This window comes from Buceros rhinoceros, unplaced genomic scaffold (assembly GCF_000710305.1).
Source record: "Buceros rhinoceros silvestris isolate BGI_N320 unplaced genomic scaffold, ASM71030v1 scaffold8637, whole genome shotgun sequence".
NCBI lineage: Eukaryota > Metazoa > Chordata > Aves > Bucerotiformes > Bucerotidae > Buceros > Buceros rhinoceros.
The window spans coordinates 132598-154611 of NW_010420489.1; the positions used below are offsets into that span (position 1 = coordinate 132598).

Below are 22014 nucleotides of genomic sequence, written 5' to 3' on the forward strand. Positions count from 1 at the left end.
TTCAAATAGCAGCTGAATTAAATGTTGAAAAATAGGATATTTTAAAGGTTGAATTTATGTATTTCTTTCACGGTAAGGATTAGTCTGCCATGAAAAGTACATTCAGCTTTTATGCATGTCTTGTTGTGAGCAATGCACGTTCCCTCTCCGGTACGTAGTGCTGTCTGGAGCATCAAATACCTTTTGGTAGGTTGGCTCTTAAAATATATGGTATGTTATCTTTACGGAGGATGTTGGCAGATGTCTGGATCCTGACAGTGAAATAGCAGGAGGGGAGGCAAGACAAACCTGGGGTTTATTGTAGAGCACTGTTGGGAGCGGAAAGGGGAGCCAGGGAGATGAGTAGCACAGTGTGCTGTGGGCGAGGGGTTTAGCTCCCCGTGCAGGGCAGAAAGCAGCTACAGCTGGGGATACTTTCAGACGGTGTTAGGTGAATCTGTGAGGTAGCACAGGTGCCCATTTGGGAGCTGTAGTTCCTTTATTCCTTGTCTGAGGCTGGTGAGCAAGACCAGATCTGCGGGACATACAAACTTTTATTTTTCCCAAACTCCCAGGGCAGCAAAGGGAATGGGGCGCTGACTGCAGCCGTTAAAGGGAGACCAAAGTCAGGAAAGGAGCCCGACTATTTTTCTTCCAGTCTTACTGATGGACCTAGCCAAAAAAAGCATAAAATAACAACAGCTGTTGAAAACAAAAGTCTAAATCGTGTGCCTGTACCAACAGATGTTTCCATAAGCCATTGATTTTTAGGTTCTCCCAGCTTAAATACAGTACGGGGGTGAAAATAGTCAAAAGGGTAACACATATCCAGGAGAGATTTCTCTGTTTAGGGGAACTTTGTCAGTGAAGCTGTAAACAAAGTTGCACTGAAATCTATATCGGCTTTTAGTTTAAATTGTGATTTTTTGCTCGTGACTGGCTGCATGGGTTAACAAAGAAAGTATTTCTCTTTCAATAGCGTTCAGATCTTTTGCTGGGTATTTTTTCTTATGCGTCTGCATTAAATAAGCCCATTTAACAAAACCTGATCCTCTTATAAACATGGAATAATGACAGTATCCCACATATGGGTTTCATTAATTTTTGCATGTTTTGAAGTTGCTTTTTTTCTCCAAAAAGCTAACTTCAGAAACAGCAGAGATTAATGCTACCCGATAGCCAAAAGGACTAGCTGGGCAGTCAGCAATTCCAAGTTGGGATAGAAGGGGTCTCTGGTTAAATTATTTAACCGTTGCATAACAAAAAAGGATGTTTTTTTCTGTACAGGATGATGCTGTGTGATCTGTACTGCTCCCAGTTGCAGGTTACTGGTTTGCTTTCATTGAACTGGCATCAGTTCTGCTGATTATCTGCAAGCTTTCTTGCTTCTGAGTCTTGTAAACATTTTGGATTTTAGCCTCGAGAAAGAGCTGCAGAACACTTCCCCTTTTCTAACCAAGAAAATAAAACCAGCCCTTTCCTTGTAATCACTGACAAGAAATTTCAGATGCTCCATTTTCCTTATCTGTATCGCAGTGACCTTTGCAGCTCCTGGGATCGCCCGACTCGGTGGGATAACGCAGGCAAATTGTGAGGCTCCCAGATAGAATAAATGCTCGTTTTTGACATTTTTGGCCCCAGTTATCATTGTCCATTAGCTTAAGTTTGTTTATCTATTGATTAAAGCTGTTAAATGTATGGAAGTGCAGCAGCTGTGGCAGGTGGGGAATGAGAGAGGAAAAAACTAAACCTCTGTAACTAAAGTTTTCGTAAAATATCTGTATTCATCTGAAATTCCTTGTGTTTGGAGGGCCATTCCCTGCCTTTAACTGAGTGCAGAGGAATAGGAGCAGGGTTTGAATCCATTATTCCAGTCAGGAATTATCTCTGTGAGCACAAATGTTACTGTAAAGGGGTCTTTGAAATGCCGATGGAGGACATGTAGCATATGTTAGTTTATAACCTTGGAAATAAATATTTTATTATTTTTCTGGAGCAGTGTCAACAGTTGAGAAAATTCCTTGCTAATGGCAGTGCTTCCACATATCTGGCTGTTAATTATACATACGGTTTATGTCCTGAAATTCCTCTAGGCAAATTTTCTAAAATTGGGCTAAAGAGGAGAGCATGTTCAGCATGTCTTGGTACAGCACTCCTTAACGATGGCTTCATGGACTGCATCCTTACCCTTGCATATACATCTTTAGACCAGAGGGATAAAAGCGGGGTAAAAATTGGTAAAACCAGGTTTCTTCTGCAGGGTCGACATTCTTTCCTGGGCTCTTGAGCCATAAAGACATGTTTGTTTAATATTCTTTACAGAGGACTACCAGGGAAACGGATAAAACAGTGAGCAAATGAATACTCATGTGGTCCTACAGCAGACCTCCCAGGCAGGAGCTGGAGTCCAAATGCCTCCTCTCAAAGTTTGCCTTGGATTTTATTTCAAGTTTCCAAATGCATGTAGAGAGGGCATGAAAATATTGGTTGGATGCGAGTGTAGGTAGGAGGGTGAGCCGGAGCGTCTGTTATTGCTGGGGAGAGAGCGGGGGCTTGGCTGCACTCAGAGCATCTCAGTTACCGGTTGGGTTTGAGATCCTCCTCTCCACAAAGCAAACAGAAACACTGGAAGGGCCAAACAACTACCACAGTGTCTTCAATCCTCTGCCTTCGTTATCAGCGAAGCAAAAAAACTGACCTGGAAATATGATGGGTGTCTTTGTACGGTGCCCTGCTTTCTCACCACTTCCCCTCCCAGATTTTCAATTACAAGATGAAAGAAGAGATAACTTTTTCCCTTTTGACAGAGTGCCTGGCCAGGACAATGCACTGGGTCGTGTGGGCTTTCCAAGGGCTAAGTCTGAGGGACTTCAGTTAAAAGGGGAAAGAAAAAAAAAAAAGGAAAGCTGAATCATTTGCTGGCATGATTTATTCATTTGAGTGACCCTTCTCTGTTTTTCAGTGAGATTACAGTGCCTTAAACTGGAAGCATGAAAGAATGGTAAAAGTTGAATAATTTCCTCAGTTCGAGATGTGTCATTTTTATATTGTCTATTAATTTTACTCACTGATACCATATGTCATTTTTGTTGGGATCTATCCGCCAATTCATCTGTGTGATCTGCTATCCTGTCTCTGTTTTTAGCTGAAAATAAAAGTTCTTTAGGTAGAAGCATCCACGGGCATATCATGGCACCGATCTCACGTTGAGATGAGCCATCCTGGAGGGGCTCGGGCGATGCCTGTCTGTTGCTTCGCCATGCCTACGGGAGTGGGTATCACGCTGTTATTTCAGAATATGGTGTGATGATTCCCACACTCTGCAAGTGCAAGGTGGTCTGTTTTCCTGCCTAAAACCGCATCCTAATTTTTAAACCTCATACCTTGAACCATAAGGCTTTACTCTTTCTGGAATTTGTTATTATGGGATAATGGAACATATGGTTTTATTTGTGTAAATCAATACTGTCTTATAGCCTATATTCCAGTGATGTCACAGTATCCTTTTTTTTTATTATGCATGGTATAAAAATGATAAATCCCTTCAAGTTTTGCATTTGTGAACTTTATAGACAAGGAAACATCCCCTTTTTCTTGCATTTGAGACAAACGCAGTGATCTCCTACTTATCTCCTCTGTAGAGCAAGTTACTAGATGTAGCTTTTTGGGTATCGTGGATTGAGCAGGCCTTCAAGTATTTGGTGGATAGCCTCTGCAAATGAATTTCAAGTGGCTCGTATAACGTTTATGATGGTTTGCGAACTGCTATAAATACAATTCAGTATTTCAATACTTTTATTTATATCATTATGTTTCCAGATCCCAGAAATTGTAATCCTGCCTATAGAGCGGGAAGCTCGAATCACCTTAACTAGCAAATATTATGGCTCATTGCGTGCATGTAAAACTTGCATGTTCGTTACCAGCAACTGAAAAATATGAAGGGAGATTTGAAGTAAGCTAATGAGACCAGCTTTAGTGCTGGGTGAGGTCAAAGTGAATGCTGTTTCTGATGACCTCCTTTAGCAGCAGCAGCTTCAGGCTGGCCTGAGCCAGCTGTGAAACTCAAGCAGCCAGACATCTTGGTTGAAAATGGTGTTATTCTCTACAAAAGACCCCATTATTTTTGTGTTTTATCCAGTCTGTAGGTCATTAGACCCCATTCCCTGGTGGGAAGTACCTGAGCATGGGAGCAGCTGGCGTTCCGGAGGACACAGGGGATGTGCAGCGCAGGTTGCTTCTGGGAGACTGGTTGCTGCAGTTCCTAGCTCAGTCTGTTCTGGGGATTCTTCCCACTTCATCCACTCATGTTTCCCCCTCCCTGTGTTCAGGATGCTGGAATTCACAGGGCGAAACAACATGTCTAGTGTTTGACAGTGAGAAGTATTTCTCTCAACTCCCATAACAGGCTAAATAAATATCTGTGGCATGGTCCAAGATCCCACAGCGCTTCAGCCAGCCAGACATCTTGATTTGAGGTTATTTTTGGTAAAGGCAGAACTAGATGGTGCAAACTGATGTAAAGTCAGCTGAGGGGTTGCTAATCTCTTGCGTGGGATGTGTTTCTCCTGTAGCCACTTGGGAGCAGTAAGATGGGCAGTTGACTTCCTCTGGAAGGATGTTCAGGCATGCTCTGTGGCAGACCAAAGCTTCAGCATTTTTCTGAAGGTTATTTGGACAATAGAAATTCCTGAGAAATGCATACCAAATCTCTGAGAAATATTAGAAAAGGGAAGGTCAGGAAATGGCTGAAAGTCTCTCAAGGTGTTTTTGTATTTTCTCAAAACACACGCTCGGTGTATCCACTTGTCTGACAGCTTTCCAAGCCCTTCTCATTCCTCCTCAGTGGCTCTCCAGTTGTTTGTTACAGCGTTATGTCTTCAAGCTCAAACACAGGCTGCAGCTGCACAGTAGTTTGGATGTAAAATTCAGCTCAGTCGTGTTGTCCCAAAGCACGGTATTGCTCTGCAAGGAAATGTCTCTCTGCAGACCTTTGGGTGAAGATCTGAATGATTTAAACAAGGAAGTTTTAGGAGAGTTGGGGCTGCCTAGGCTGGAGAATAAAACTTGTGTTGGTACTGTAGACGATTTTCCCCGAGGATTAAGTTGAGCTGATGAATATTTAGGACCAGGACTGTGAAGGTTTGTTGTTCGCATTACTGACCTTTCCCCTTACAGCAGCACAGCTCTTGCCACAGATGGGATCCCTGTGATGTCTGATGACATGTCCCTCTCTGGCACTCCTTTTCTCTCCATGCCCTACCTCATAAGGCATCCAAAATCTCAACCAGCCTTCTGGGACCACCACATGAAGAGGGCAGTGAGACGCTGGCAGGTCATGTCATGGCCGAAGGAATGCTGCCCTGAACCAAAGTGCCGCCACAGGGATGTGGACAGACAGGCAGGGTGAGAATGAGTCTGTCACAAAACTCATCTCAATCTTGCAGTGCTCCTGCAAGAAATGAGAAATCCGGTATCTAACATCCAGGGCTCTCCACCAGCCTGCGTGTTCGCTAGCCTTCAGCAGCCGCAGGGTCTTCTTCAAAATCCACATTTGAGCATCTGCCTTGGTCTTCTCGCGCACGGGTGCTGACCTGCCTCCCGGCAGACACGATGGGTGTGCGCTCCCTTCCGGATTGGACAAGCTCCTCTTACAGGCTTTGCAGTATTAGAGTGCAGATTTCCTTTGCCTTATTTAGTTTTAGGGGAAAAAAATGGTTTGTTTTGTCTATCCTTACAAGTGCCAGAAATCTCAAATTTTAGAAACCCTTTCCAAAAAGCTGATTTCTTTTAAGAAAAGAGCAACTGAAATTGTAATTCTTCTTTCTTACTGTCTGATGAATTTATTATCTCCTGTGTTTAGTGTCCAGAAGTGGGTTTTAACTTGCTTAAAACAGGGCAAATTTTTTCCTTTCATCTACTGCTCCATTAGTTCCTATCAGAGCCGCGGTTTAAAAAGTTAATACGCCTGAGTATTTCTGCAGATTGCATCATTTTCAGTGTTTCATAACGATATGGCAGAAGTAATTTGAAACAGATAACAATAGTGCAGTCTGTTTCAGAGAAACCATGATTTCCTTGTCATTAGGCGGTCTGTTAGTGGGTAGAGGAGGAGGAGTTTTATCCGGATGAGTTACAGATCATATGGTGCAATTGAGTGCCTTTTTTTTTCCCCCCCCTCCTTTCCTTCCCTTGAAATCCGCAGCGCTGGACTTTGGTTTGGATATAAAACGATTGGATAGTTTCCAACTCCTGTCTGTACAAAGCGGCGCAGCGCTTCCAGATGTTTTCAATAAGGAGCCCTGAACTGTCACATCAGCAGCCGATGGCCCAGGCTGCTGCTCGTGTCTCCGCTCCATTTTGAGCAACTCACCAGAAAAAAGAGAATTATTTACTCGTCAGAGTAGATTTTTTTAATTTAGTCTTTATCCCCTGATTGTCTGGTGCATTGTGTTTCTGAGCATAAATCCTATCCACTGTGTAAACATGCGTGTGGCGTTTAAGGGACTGCCTTAAATAGATGGACAAAGGAGCCTGGAAACCTTTGTTCTGCTTCATCCGGGCTCAGTCTGTGCTCTGGCTCTGCTCAGTGTGGCTGTGTGTGTAAGGCTGTGTGTGTAAGGCAAGATTTCTGCCTGAAACAGTGCAGCAAAAGCCCCACCTGAAGTGGGAAGAGAGTGACGGTCTCTCAAGGGGGACTGTGTCTGGCACATTATCTTCTATTTGTTTATATTACATTTCTCCCCTCCTTCAACAGTGAAGCATAGAAATGAAGATGAGATGGACTTCGGGTGTCTATAGTCCTCACTGGCCTCCTGATTTGGCTGTGAGTCAAGAACATAACCACAGAGAAACTCTTGCAACAAATGAGGGATTTGGAAGCTTAAATTTGAAAAGAAAAAGGAAGAGAGGGCCATGGTTTTTGTTGGTTGGTTGGTTTGTTTATTTCCCTCTGTGACTGGAGGTGTAGAGTAGTCCAAAGGGACTCCTTTGGCAACATTTACTAGATCAAGACGTGTAGTTACGGAGAAGGCAGGCCGTCGTTCACAGGTAGGGTATAGATGTGTACAGAGTCCTGGGACACGTCCTGTGCCCAGAGTCGCCATGCCTGGCACTGGCCTGGCAGCTTCTCTGGCCAGCTCTTGCCACCTGCCTTTACCTTTCACCTGAATTTTCTGGTCCCTCCTGCCCCCTCAAGGCACACATTGGGGTATGTTTGTGCATAGCTCAGAAAACTTTGCCCCCTCTTCTTAACTCCCTGCTATGAAGGTTGCACATCTCCCAGTGTGTGTCCCACCTCCTTTGGCTAGAGATGTTCCTCATTTCTGCTTACCTGTAGAAAGTGTGCAATAACATGAGCCACAAAGGACAGAGTGTGGATGCAGCTGCAAGTCAGACCTATCTCGTGTCTCCGTGGAAGGTCCACGGTCACAGTTAATGGCAATGCTCGTGTGTCAGTCTGCTCAGCAAGACGGGCGGTGCTTGAACCCTGCGGCTGAACATTTCCTTCTGGTTGCCAGAGAAGCCCTGCGGTTCAGAGGTGAAGTGCATTATGTGGAGCACCTAGACAGAGCTGTGCAGTTGGTATTTGGATAAATCTTGGCCTCATATACCAGCAGCCGCCCTCCAGGACTCCCGTTCTTGGCAGGCCCTGGCCGCCCTGTGCCCGGGTCTGTGATGTCTGGAGGTAGAGCAGCGACTCTTTCACAGGCACCCCCTTGCCGTGGGGAAGGAACGTGTGTGCCCTTGTGAGGTTGAGAGCTGTGCTGGTGGTGGCATGTGCCTCCAGTGGGGTCTCCCAAGCCAGACAGGTCTCAGCTGAAGGGTCAGACAAAGTGTGTCCACGGGCAGGATGGGCTCACTAGCCTTCAGGCAGCCATCCTAGGAGAAGGACAACTCTGACTCCAAACCCGGGCAGATGGAGCTCGTTTAGCCTTGTAAGGCTCCATCTAAGAGAAGGATACTCTAACCAAACCTACGACCTGAGGACTTCGCTGTCATCATCCAAGCTCGCTAGGTCCTGGCAGATGAACCTCAGGTGTAAAGGGTGGAGCCAGTTCCGCGCACGCTGCACCTCACCTAAAAAATCCACCGCACAAGCCCGAAGGGTGCACTCATCACTTGCAGGGAGCGTGGGAAAAGCCCTTCCCAAATCTTCGTTTGTGAAGCCAAGCCGTGATGATACCAGCAGCCATAATTAAACTGATTTAAAAACAAAATTAACTGCTGTATCAGTTAAAAAAAATATAGGGATGTTCCATAATGAAACATTAGAGCATCGTGAAGGCACAGCAACTGTGGCAAATTCCTTCACCTGAGCGAAATTCACACACTTTGTTTATAGGTTCCTGTCTTGTAAATTTAGATTTGAGGAAATCCCGGCCTTTTATGGTAGTGTTTGAAGGGCTGGAATGCTGTCACAGCCATTTCTGATTCCTCCTCTCAACAGGCACATGATGCTGGGATTCATTACTTGTGGAGAAAACTGGTGGCTCCAGAAAGTCCCCAAAGTACAACCACATTTTTTGTGTGTCCTAATACTGAAAGCAGAAGATTCCTCCTCTCAACAGGCACATGATGCTGGGATTCATTACTTGTGGAGAAAACTGGTGGCTCCAGAAAGTCCCCAAAGTACAACCACATTTTTTGTGTGTCCTAATACTGAAAGCAGAAGCTCCGCTCGTTGTTAAGGAGAACAGTCATTGCCTGAGATCTTGAGCCAGGGACTGTAGCTGTAAGAGAGCCTCGTAGCGGAGATCCTCCTCACTTCAGCTGCTGGTGTGGTGGAGATGAAGCTCTGGGCTATGAGGGAGAGACTGGAGCCTGATGAAAGTGGGGGGAGATACCTCACATTGAGTAGGTAAGAGCATACCTATGTCACGTAATGGGAGGAGCTCATCCGCTGTGAGTCCCCAGCCCATTCCAGCACATGAGGACACATTCACGACGTGATGCCCAAAGGTGGACCTTCAAGTGGTGGCTGGCCACTGAGCCGCCGAGCCGTGCAGTTGTCTTCGGAAAAGACACCCTTCTCAGCGTGCTTACCGAGTCTGCTAAATCTAGAGGGTAATTATGCTTTTGTGTCATTGGACTGCGTGGATCGGAGGTGTCGTATCCAGGAGAGCCCAAAATAGTACTTCATGTTTCTGTGAAATCCCGTTCTTTGCTGTTTTACCAAATAGGCGCAGAGGGGAGTCACTTCCTGGGTTGCTCACAGGCTGGCTGCTGGTGCAGTGGTTTTGGATGGCCAGGAGACTGGGTAGCACTGGAGAGCGAGGCCCTGGAGTGCCCCCTCGCAGCAGACGGGTTTAGAGCTCCTTTGGAAGACTCCTCTTGCGTTCAAATGCCAAAAACTCACTTTTTATCCATTTTGGCAGGCTGCAGGGTTTGAGTCGCCTTTGCCAGAACTTGAGCTGGTGGTTACAAAGCACCTCGTGCAGCCTCTGGTGCTGGATGGTAAGACACAAACCCTTCGCTAAGCTCCAGGAGTGGAGCGAGCCCCAGCAGCGGGAGGTAGGCTGGTCCACCCAGAGCTGCGGAGGGTGGCTTTTGGAGACCCGTGGTTAAACACTGGGTTGATAAGCACCATCTCCAATGTCGGTGTTTCCTGCTTTGCACTACGGGATTAGCAATTCTGCGTTGCCAGTTTTTCTACCCAGGAAAGCAGCAAGTTCTGCTCACTACAAACTCCCGACCACAGAACCCTCCTGCTTCCCCTTTTCTTCTCTCTTCTTTTTTTTCTTCTTTTTTTTTTTTTTCTAACCGCCCCCATTCCCTTTTGAATCGGTGAATGAGAGAATGTCTAAAGCCAGGGAAGTATGGAAAGATTTCATCCCTTGAGAGGTCAGGGTGGGGTGGAAAGCGGAGGGGGCTGCAAGGGGGCAGTTTGAAAACAGGAAACCATGTGGCAGTGTGCATGCAGGGCCCAGCTGATGTGAATGAGCTATTGAGAGGAGAGAAACTCCGACTGACCCAGCCTTAGAAAGACGAAAAATCTTTAGAGGCTTTCTTTTTTTTAAAGAAAAAAGCTCTGCCTTTCAGGCTAGCATAAAAGAGGGAAAATTGTATTTTCTGGAGAGCAAGTTGCTGAAATCTTTTGCTGTGTTGCAAACAAACAAAAAAAAAAAGACTGATTTCCTTTTTTTTTTTTGTGCACTGATCAAATCATAACTTTCCATTCCTGTTTTGGGGAAACATTAAGCCTAAGATTGTCTTTCACTCACCTGGCCTGGGGGAGGGGGAAGAGTTTTTTTTAATCTCTCCAAAAACACGTTCCTTTGCTTCTCAGTCTCTTTTTGGACCAAGCACGCACACTGAGTGCCTGCAGCCGGAGGTGGAAGAGGCTGGCGAAGAAAAGCTACTGCTTTTCCTTACTGCCCCTCCTTTTTTTTTCCTCCCTCTCTCTGAAGGGATGAATCATGCTCATGCAAAGAAATTTTGAAAGCTGGGAGAACACTGGTGCAGGACTGAAAAGGCAAGTAGTGACGTCCCAGTCCAAATCAGGAGGGAGTGGCTTTATTTGATTATTTTCTTTTCTTTTGCCTGTGCTGTCATTACAAATTTAAACTTAACTCAAAACCAAGCCCTCCTGTCTGGTGAACAGTAGATCAACTCGAAAGGAGGAGAGTACCTTTTTTTTATTGTTTCTTTCAGTGCATGAGGATGAGAAAGAAAACACACATTGCTGACAGTATTTACATTGGATACGGTGATCGGCTTTTTTTTTTTTCTTTTTCTTTTTTTTTCCCTTTGCATTGTAATGTTGGAGGAAATATTTTGTTATTATTTTCCTGTTTTTATGTTAAAGTTTATACAGCTTTCTCCTGAATTAGCCCCGTCGTGGCTGAGCCTACCTTCTGCCTTCCCTCTCGGAGCGTCAGGGTTCCTGCTGCACACGTCTGGCTTTCGTTCTCTATTTGGACAGGATTTTCATTCTGGTGCTTTTTGGATATCAAAGTTGTCTGGAAAACTTTTTTCTTTAATTATTATTACTATAATAGGAAGGCTGATACCATTCCTAGCAGTTGCAAAAAAAAAAATCCTATATGTACAAAGCTCTCTTCAACTATTTTTTGTTTGCTATAAGTTCCTGCGTCGCCTGTATAAGCGAATCTGTTCCAAGAAGTCTTTATCAGCTGGTTGCAGCTCTGGGATTTTCTTCTTCCTGTTGAGAGGCTCGGACAGGCTGGTGTGCTGAGACACAGGGACTCCTCTGGGCACGTATGTGAGAGGTCTGGAGTGCTCCTGGCCACGGTCAGCCCGGAGTTCATGGTGGGCTCTGCTCCTCCGCTCCTGGCTTTCTGGACAAAATGTACGAACGCCACAAGAGGCGGTACAGCCTGTGCGACATTTCCAAGGTGGACAGGACTGTAGATGTTGTGTTGTTAAAGGTATGGTGTTTGCGTGCACTTATTTACGGGTTCCTTTCCCTAACGGGTTGGTCTGTTCGCTGCTGTACCCGGCCCCCAAGCTGGGTGGTGCCGAGAGAGGGAACAGGTGGAAGAGCTCTTGCCCTTCAGCATGGAGAGATGGCTGTGAGTGCTATCAAACCGTTTCATGCCAAATACTGTTATCCTGCCAATCAGATAATCTCTTGTGGCATGCAAGCTGATACCCTTTCAGAGAGCTTTCTCTGGCCACCTTCCCTGTCCTCTGCTGTTAAACGCTCCCTTCCTGTTTTGAAACTTTCACCACTTGCAGGTGGGTTTTTTGCATAAGGTGCCATTCAGGAAAAGGTTTTCATTTCCGGTGGGCACTTGGGGGATTGAAGTGCACGTGTCGCCTGGAAGGTGTGTTCTCTGGAAAAGGCCTGGGGGATCCTCCGTTGCCTCTATTTTTTGTTTGTGAAGGGTGTTGCTGTCGGGCTTACTTTTTGGATGTGAGTTTTGTCTGAAGGTGGGTCGGAGCAAGAGCCAGGAGTGGCTCTTGGCTAATTGTCCCAGTGTGTTCCTCCTGTAATCTAAAATTAGCAAGTGCTCCACCAAATGGCACAATGGCAGTCTGGGAATGTCCTGTCTCTGAAACGGCTTTTTGGAGCTTCAGCAGTTTCCTGGCAAAGTGGATGGAAATAGGAAAGCAGCCAGAGGGACTGCAAAACACAGCCCAGCTTAGAGAGCTGAACTCCTGGAAGAGTGTTTCCTTTCCCTCTCCCTTTTTCTCTCTTTTCTTAGCTGAGGCAGCGGGTTTCTGCGTGATCCGTATGACGTCATTTTTTATGATTTTTACTTCATGCCTTTGTGTCTGAGTCAAAGCAAGAATGTATAAAAAATAATTTTCAAATTACTCTTGTTCTACGTTGTCTGCACTAAAATAGTCCTAACACTTGTTATCTTGTTTAGGAATGGAAGTATTTTCCTTTAATTCAATGTATCCTTTGGGTTCTGATGACACAGATAACTATAATTTGTTTTCCCTACCAACTCAGTTCTGTGGAATATTTTTGAACTCTCATATTAATGATGCTGATTGAAAATTGACTCCCATGGCATTCAAGCTCTAGACACCCTATGAGTCATTTTAAAATGTAGACATATTGTGCACACACTATTCATGTGAAATGTCTGTTTAATACTTCTTGGGAGAAGACCTGGTACTCCTGGCAATCTCGGTTGCTAATGTAAAAATGACAGGTTTTTTTCTTTATAAAGAGTATCTGAATGCCTGGGTTGAAATGTAATTCACTATAACTATCTGACTTCAGTATTTCTGATATCATCAGTTCCTTAAATTAGTTTTTGTTCAGCAAAGCTTAGATTTTATGACAAAATGTGGCTCTTGTTAGTTCCCGCTAGTATTTTCCTAATTGAGTTTCAAAACTGTGGGTTATACTGTCTGTTCCTGCAAGTGACTCAGTGTCCATACATGTGTGCCTGTGTGCACGCATTGCTGCTCCAAAGACAGGCTGTACGGGCTGCAGATGTTCAAAAAAGGAGGGTGCGAGTGACAGTTATAGTTACAATCAACTTACAGCTTGATTGTTAATCGTTCTTCATGTTTTAGCTGGTTTCTATAACATAACCGGTAGATGAAATTGAATTTTGATGATCTAGGGATCCAAGCCAGCTCTCAAGTGCGTCAGTGGCGGATCATCTCTTGACGTTAATAGGAGTTGGATCAGACCCTTGATGAGGGAGCTGGAGGGCAGGTTTTTTTGAGGGGTTTGCTTTTAATTAAAATACTTAACTAAAACCGTACCTTATCTAGCTCATTGTATCTCGCTGAGTTAAGAGGACGGGGTCTCTTAAGTATCAAGTGTTGAAAAGCAAGTAAATACCCTTACAACAAGCAAACCCAAATAGGATCTGTTAAGAGTGTTTGGTCTGAATGAAATTTTAACAAGATACCTAGAAAGCACCAAACAGCTTTCAGGTTGACCTATAGATGGATTGGGACAAGCTGTGTTTTCATTGTTGGTAGGTGATTATGTTATTTACTTCATTTTAAGATGGTAAAGTTGTCATGACATAAGAAAAAAAAACAGCTGGTGGAGAAGGACAACTGGAAGAAGTTGTGAAGAAAGATGATCTTGTGTCATTTTGTTGCTAAATGTTTATAGATGGGATTATATTTGCATTGATTGCAACCATTCTTAGATACAGTCACAAAAGAACTTTGGTTCCTACCGACTATTTTGCAATGCACATGTCTTCTGAAGGGTCAGTGTGGTGGGGCTCACATTTTCCATGTTTAGGTTGTGCCTAAAACAGTGGCTTGTGAAGTTACGAAAACAAAAACCTCAGCAATTTTGGGAGTTGATGCACAAAATTATTTTTAGCTTTAACACTGTTCCTCCTCCCTGTACATGAAAAAGCAAGAGGCAAAAAATCAGTGTCCCAGCCACAGTGTTGGAGGTGAGACTTCATCTTTACCACAGCTCTTTTTACTGCGGCAGCAACATGAGCATGATGAACTTGGATACTGAGCACAGTACTTGCCACTGTACGGGGAAGCCTGGATGATGCAGAAGTGGTATGAAAATTTGCCATTGTCTTTCCTGCTGGGATTGCCTTGTAGCGGATGAGGGAGAACATGAGGGACACGTGGGCTGTCTGCTTGTCTGAACAATTCGCTGAGCTGTGAGCAGCTACGTGCAGGGTACAGCAGTCTGCACTGTGTTATTCCAAGACCCAAAATGGGAAATCTCAGTGTGCCCATGCGTGAGTTGGCAGCCCCATCTCATTTTTATGTAGGGCCAGCTACCACAAATATAACTATCTAGGGACAGAATACAGACACCGCGCTGGCTGCCACCTTGCAGATACATGTGAAGTTAGACAAGCGTTCAAGTGTGGGTGAACTGGCTGCACTTTGCAGAGTTAGGAAATGAGAAATGGGCTTGCTTTGAGAATGGAAGACTGAGCAATTGCAGCTGGAAACATTTTGTAATTGCTCATTGCCTGTATCTCTTTGTACGTGAGTGCTCAAGCTGTTAAGTGTAGGCAGAAAGTGTAAGTTTTCTCATAACTGGGGAAACAAGGTGGATTTAGCTGCTCTTCAGATGAACAGAACCCATTCAGCTTCCCGTAAAGATCAGAACATTATTCATGAAGTTAAAACCAGCCCAAAGTTCTAAAATAATTAAGGCATTTTGAAATTAAGGATCCTCTGGAATGGACTCTGCCCACCTAAATCAAGGCGCAATTTGCAGCATCCGGAGCTAAAAGTATGTGGAGAAGGTCCCCAAATTAACTAAAACTAAGATTTCTTCTGTTCTGTGTTTTCATACAAGGCTTTTTTCTTTTTATGGCCTTGGTGGTTTGACGCTTCAGTATGTTCATTCCTTCTTCAGGGTTCTTTGTCCAAGGGAAGTACTGTCCTCACTTCGCAGCCCTAAAATGACTCTGAACTTTAATCCTGCATCTGTCTGCATTGGTTTGGTTATTGAAGGGACACCGAGAGAGATGTCATGATGGTGTGGAGAACTTCTGAATGTCTCTGTCTGGTCTCGTGTAGAACTAGAACTTGAAGGATAACGTAAATGAAACTAACGTGTTTTCACCTTAGGCTCGTACACGTTTGTGAGAATTTTGCTCCTATTGTAGTCTAGAGTTGATTTTTATGCAAAGCCATTGCAGTTGTTTTTAAAGCTTAATTGAAGTTTGTTGTTAGCAGGACTCTTAATTCTGCTGGCGGAGGACATCCCAGTGTCAAGGGTTGGAAAATGTTCTTGGGACACATGTTCCTTCCCCCAGTTGGGGCATTGCCAAGGAAACAAGTATGTTCTGGGCATTTGGCGTTGCTGTTACACCACAAGTGCTAATGCGTTCAATCATTTTAAATGGCCTGTGGTCGCAGGAGCCTCTTCTGGTGTAATCCTTTAGAGTAGTTCCCTACAGCACTGCTCACGTGTTGCTGTGAGCGAGGTCACTTCGGACCCTGCTGCAAGTAAGTTGTCCTGGTATGACGTCACCAGTTCTGTAAAGGTAAAAGGCCCTATGTAGCATCATAAACGGAATGTAAAGGCTGCTCGGAATAAAAACTGAATTCCAGTTATGTGTACAAATCTCTTCAATGAAAACTGTCCTACAGGAAATTTTCAGGAACTGATAGTTTCTTGAAAATAATTAAGATTTGCGGTACTAATAATAAAGCCATATAATTCCTAGTTATTAAACAAATTAGTTATAAATGAATTTAAAGTATTGCTTTTTTTCTGCTAATTTGTTCTTCAATGGATGTTTCAAATCTTTCCTAGTGTCACTTATTGCTCAGGATGGTGTACAAGTACTTAATGATCCACCAAGCAATCTAATGTTACTGTGCTAAATATTTTCCTCTGTGTGTGTCCTGTCTGGTTTTAGCTGCAAGGTAGAACTTAGTCTGGAAGGGAAGGAGAGAAATGGAAACTTGTAAATTAAGCACAAAGTTAAAACAATATGGAGGGAAGATGGATCTCTAGAGATTTGTTAGGAAATACAAGCTGAAATCATCTGGTTCCTTCTGCTCTAGAGATGTTGATTTATATTGCTACCAGTGGGGCTGACAAGTGCAAACTTCTAAAATAGCAGAAGATTTCCTGAGAGGTCACTTTGTTTTCTTTATTGTGAAACAGAAGGTAAGAAGAGTTAAAGTAAAAGCAGGGAGAGAGAAAAAGGACTTTTCCACGGTGGAAGAGTAGGAGAGGTGCGCAGGAGCCGGGTAGTGACTGGACCTTGAGGGAAGTGTTTCTAGCAAGAGCTCTGCCACACCGCTCTGCCAGAAGTGGACATTTTTGAAATGTCTTATTAGAAGGAGGTGGCGGTTCTGGTTTTTGTGGGCAGGCACTGCACAGGACTGTAGGCACTGTATGAGGTTAGAGAACTCCTTGGCCAAGACTGTCAAGCAGGGGGAGAGGAAAAGCGAGCCTGCGAAAAGAAACTGGGGTCACTCATCATTCCCGCATGGTGCAGTACATCCCAGCCCGGTTTGTCTCGCAGGCTGTCCAGCACTGTCCTTCTTTTATCCAGAGAGGTTTCTGCATTAAGTCACATCAAGTTTCAAACTCAGTGTCTGCAGGAAGATGTCTCTGAGAGTCAGGAAATGCACACAGGAGTGCCCAGAAAGAGCAATCAGCCCATCTGCTACTTGCAACTCCAGCTGGTGTCCTAAAGCCCTCCTTGGACATTTAGTCTGCTAGTGTTTCACAGGCAAACAGAAAATCCTTTGGGATTCAGTTTTTGGTGCCTGGGGATATGCTTCCATGATTCAGTCTGTGTCTGAGCTGCAGATAAACACATTCAGGCTTCTGCATGGAAAAATAGTGGTTCTCTCCTGGCATTTTTTCAAAAGCTGTGTATTGAAACTCTGTTCCCAGAGGCTGTTTCATATTCCCTTCTGCCATCTGAACGCCGCTGCATCCTCTGCTCCCACCACGAAGACCTGGGATGCCCAGAATTGATGGGCTATAATCCATGTGGGCAAGGCAGAAAGTGTTTGGGGCTTTTATCACCTTCTGTGGCCACCAGCCTGCGGTCCTGGTGTTTGGCTTCTCTTAGCAAAAGACTAAGGAAAGGAAGAGAAAGAATTTTGTCACATACAACACGCACACGTCCACAAAATCCCAAGACAACCTCATTTCGAGTTTCTTCATGCTGGTGCATTCCCCCACTCCTGATGTTCAGGTGCTTTTTTATAATCGTCTTTTCTGTGGAGCCCATGCTGTCTGTACGTGCAGGCACCAGCCCTGAGGAAATAGGAGCAGAATTCAGTTGTTGAGGAGGAATCCCAGTATTCAGTCTTGGGCTGTGGATAGTGGAGTTTGTGTTTTGAGTGTCTGTGGACCACCCAGCTTCCTGAGAGCACGAAGTAAACCTCCCTCAAATCCTGTCTGGGCTCGTTCTGGCATAGGGAATACTTGTATATAGTAGTGGTTTCCTTTGTTTGTATTTGTATGATGATGATTATTATTATTCCTGAATTAGGACTACTGAAATAAATACTTAATTCCTAATGTTTTGTTTTGTACATAAACAGGTATATCTAAACCAGCACCTTAAACCACAGTGTTACTTTCTCATTACTTTCTTTAATAGGAAAAAAACCAGACGTTTTCAATACTTGGCAAAGGCACAGGGCAGAGGAAAGAGCTGGCTGGGTAATGGGAAAAATACTCAAATCTTTTTTGAAAAAATGCCAATGTCTATAATGCATTTTCAGTGAATGACTCAATTGGTTCTATTAAAGGAAAAAATATACTGTTAATTCAGCCTAATATAGTTTATTCTATTACCACTCAACTGGTAGGCTTGAGCCTCCCCATATTTTGCTTTCTTACTGCTAATTATTGACCAGGATGTTTAATGTTCAATTTCCAATGGTGGGTATCAGTATAAATCAGGAGCAGTTCACTTAAATCTGAGGGGGCTACACTGGTTTAAGAGTAAGGAGGTTCAAGCTCAGTACGGTGAGGAGGGAGTTAGGTGCAAGCCAGTCAGAAGAAAGCAGAGTTTGATTTTATATCTGAAATGGGTCAATCCTTCATTTGCTTGGACTTGAGCACATTTGCATTTGTCCGTCTGTGTGTGTTCAGGCTCAGCCTCTAGATTTGCCTTGATGCCTTTAATAAAATGTAAGATAGCGTGCTGCAAAATAGGTTCCACTTTGTCTGGAGAGAAAAGAATAGTAACATGATATTTATTGACTTTACAGCTCTTTTAGAACTAAAAAAGTATATATAAATTCTGCAGTGAAAATCAATTGCTAAGGATAATTACCTCTCAGCCTTGCTGAGATTGGAGGGTATCTTTCTTCCATTGAAAGAATCCAAGTGGTGACCTACTGTCCATGCAGCAGTTAAAATTCAACAACTTTATGTCACTTTGAAAAACAACAAAAAAATTGTTTTCAGTATTTGTTTACAAAAGCTTTTCTCGATGTCTCTCCCTCTGCAACGCTCATTTAATATAGATGTCGTGGACTTAAACAGAAGATGGGAATACAAGTGTGGGGGGGTGTGTCTTGAGCAGAGGTGCAGGGAAGGATGAGATCTTAGAGGTGTATATACAGAGGTCTGTAATGGCATCTGAGATGAACATGTATATAATGCATATATATGAGCAGAGCCAGCAGGTAACTCATAGCCTGTAAAATTGCATGGAGGTGCAGGACGGACATCCAGGTGGCACATGCACTGAGATCACCCTGACACCTGACTCTGCTAGAGCATAAGGTCTCCTTCACCTTTCCTGGGAGACTTCTCCTCATTTTTCCTCTCTCAGATCTTCTCTACTCCTTCCTTGTCTCCCCCAGCAAGAGTTTCTGACTGGGAGAGGTCACAGCATCCTCACTGCTGGGGAATTTTAAGGGCATGTTGGATTAAGACCTCTCACATGATAGCTGAGCCTGACTTGGAGCAGCAGAAAGGGACTAGCTGACCTGTCAAAAGGCCTTCCAACCCCATTTTGTCATCGTGGAAGTATGGAGGAGGACAAAACCTAAGAAAAATGTGCTGTAGAAGGTAGTTGATAGGTCTCAGGGAGTAGAGCATTGATTCTGCTGTGTGGCGAGCAGGAGGTGAGCGGAGGGGCTGGCAGGAGCCCCTCTGGTCAAGGGCAGGGGGAGGCAGCCAGACGGGTGAGGAGCGCCAGCCAACAACTGCAAATAACAAGTTCCATGACCTCAGTGAGAAAGGGAAGAAGGATATGGGCCATTAGTCAAAGCAGCAAGTCAGGTCAAGGGTAGGAGAGTCTTGACTTTTTCTTTATTTAAAAAAATAAATAAAAAGGAAGAAGCAGTGCGTTTCATAACGTGGCAGGAGAGCACTGAGAGGATGAAAATCCAGCAAGGGACTGCAAAAGTGCAGAGCACTTGAAGACAGGTCATGGGCAAAAAGTGAGTAGTAAAAATTCTCTATTTGACAAAGAGAGGGAAAAGGAAATTTCTTTCAGGAGAGAAAAGGAAAACTAAAGAGGGTAAGAAAAAGAGTTGGCATATAAATCAGGCAGAGTCATCCATTTCAGAAGTTGTCTTTTAGCTAAGATATAACTTGTGAAATCCTGTGTAGGTCAAGAGGGGAAATAACCTCCGGATTTTGTCACAAGGGACGTAGGATTGTCCAGGTGATATTTGCTTGTGTTTGACAAATAAAGGTACTTGGCTAGGAGAAACAGCAGAGCTGCTGAAGCAGAGAGAGCAAAAGGGCTTCCAGCGTCTACTGGCTGTAGAAAAAAAGTGTTGAGAGGCGCAAGCTGGATGAGCCAAGGGTTGTGGATAGTCCAGCAGACTTCAGAGTCGAAATGTTGGACAACACAACCCAAGTGAGGAAGAATAAAGCACAGGCAGACAGGGGAGAAGGCTGAGAACAGATCAGTCATCCTTGCTGAAAGACTGGAAGTCATGGAAAGGGTGAGGGACAGGGTGAGATAAGAGCTGATGTTGAAATAAAACATGTGATGTGTCTTAGTGTTAAAATGGGGGTTTCTAAGATCATCATGATCATTTCAGTTAATAGAAACATGAAGTGCTTCTGGTTCTCTCTGACCTGGGCACTTCCCTAGCCCTCGTTTCCATGTTATCAGAGCGTTTTACTGTCTCTTTACGGCAAAGTGGGTGGTACAGAATTGCGGTCCTGTAGATAGCAAACTGAGCTGTAAAGCAGAGGAGTATCTTGCCCAGAGTCCTGCTACAAAAGGAAGTGAGAATTGAAGCCAGGTTTCTTCAATCCTCATCTAGTAGCCTAAATGCTGGCTCATCCTCCCTCTGAACTCCAGCTTTGAGCAGGAGCCACCTTGAAGTCATGCTTTCCATGGAGAAATAGTTTTTTGGCGTATTTTAATGGTTTGTTTAGTGATGCTAAAAGTCGTTAAGTTACTTTTGCCATCTTTATCATTGGGACAAAATTAAGCCACAGATATACATCTGCTGGTTGATGCAGAGTGATATTTTGGAAGAGCCTAACAGGAATGTGGCCTTTCTTTGATGTGCTCTGGTCTGTTTTTCAGATAAACCGTGAAAGCTGGTGTTCGCTGGAGCCATGTCCCGATTCTTCCCTGCTGGAGCGCAAGCGAACACGGGAGTCCTCAGGTGAGCAGCATCCCAGTGGCAGCTACAGACGAGTGGGCCTGTGGTCTTACCTCTTTTTCTTATTTTTGACATCCTTGCCTCCACACAGAAAATACATAAATTAAAGAAAATGTGTAATGAATCTACCATGAGTCATTGTTAGCACATGGTCGTAGCACTTGACTTGCAGTGAGCTGTGTAGTGTGTCACCTTCTTAAATAATTATGCATTTAAAGTACTTCAGTTATTTCAATTTTTTTAAATAGACTTGAAAGGTGTGGTGGAGTACACAGATGTAATTTCTAGCTAAAAGGATAATACAATAAAAAAGTCAGAAACTTAAACTCCTGAAGTCATATTTAGATCCAAATAAGTGGCTTGATTTTTTTTTTTTCCCTCCTCTGAAAGTTGCCGTGATTTCCAGGCTTCAGGAAGCAGGAAGGCTGTTCAGAGCCATCGTTCCCACACCCTGCCCACCAGCCATGCCGGGCTCCCAGCCCTGTGTGCTGGCTGGTGCTTTCTGGCTCTTCCACTGAGACAGAAAATCTTGTCTGGGCAAGTTTCAAAGAGATTGGTGTCCAAGATAAGAAAAAACAGCATTTCCTTTCATTGAATTATGCATGTTCAAAACAAACGGAGTAATTTGTCAGGGGCCTGAATAGTGACTTTGCTTGGACTCTTCATATAGAAGACACGCCTTGCCTTGCTCTCATTACAAGCAGGGGTCTTACCTGAATATCCTTCAATTTATCTCAGACTTGAAAAAAAACCAGGCTGAGCCAATGTGAAATTCAAACCCAGACTTTTCAGAGCGTAGGCTAAGGAAGGGTAATCTGGGTGACTGACCCAAGGGGTTTATTCTAGCTAGAAGTTCTAGCTCCCATCAAAGCTAAATAAGTGCTTTTTTTATTTAAAAAGAAAAAATAGTACTCTGTTTAGAATAGTCATGAACAGTGCATAATTATTTCAGAAGTGTTTTCCAGGAGAACCTGGGGTATCACAATCTTGAGTCTTTCCTAATTGTGTCCCCAAATCCCTTGCCTCTCGGTATGATATTTTTATACGTCAGCCAAGAGTTATTGTGCTCCGTTTGGCTGCAAAAAGATGTGTGCTCATTAGACTTGCCAAATCTATGATCAGACATTCATGTGGATCAATATCAGTTAGATACTTATTAAAATATCTAATACGGGACCATACTACAGGAATATCTTGATTATGTAATCAGGTAGCTATATATACAAAAACATACTAATAATTATAGTAATATGTGTCTGTAACACAAGCACGAAGAGGCAAGTTTTTAAGTTGATTCACGTGCTCTCCGGTCAGACTGAAGCAGCAGGAAGATCTCAGGCTCTGCAGGTTCTGGCTTTCTAGAATTGATGTTACTTGTACATACATCCCTCCAATTCGCTGTAGAGGGGGTGAGAAAAATCTGGCAACTCCTAACAGCAGTAAAACCACTAAGTCTTGTAGTGTGGCTGACTTAAAGATACACAACTTGACAGAGAATTTTTCACCTGCTGAATGATTCTGCTGAAGGGGCTTGTAAGG

General features: G+C 43.9%; 1 protein-coding gene across 1 annotated transcript in view; it reads left to right on the forward strand.

Annotated features, from left to right (window-relative positions):
• Positions 1-11288: 11288 nt before the first annotated feature.
• AKAP13 (A kinase (PRKA) anchor protein 13) overlaps positions 11289-22014 on the forward strand; it is a 67947-nt gene continuing 57221 nt past the window's right edge. Inside the window, exons 1-2 of the mRNA XM_010139325.1 lie at positions 11289-11369; positions 20397-20478. Of these exons, the coding sequence (XP_010137627.1) occupies positions 11289-11369; positions 20397-20478 (163 nt within the window). The remainder of the gene's footprint in view (positions 11370-20396; positions 20479-22014) is intronic.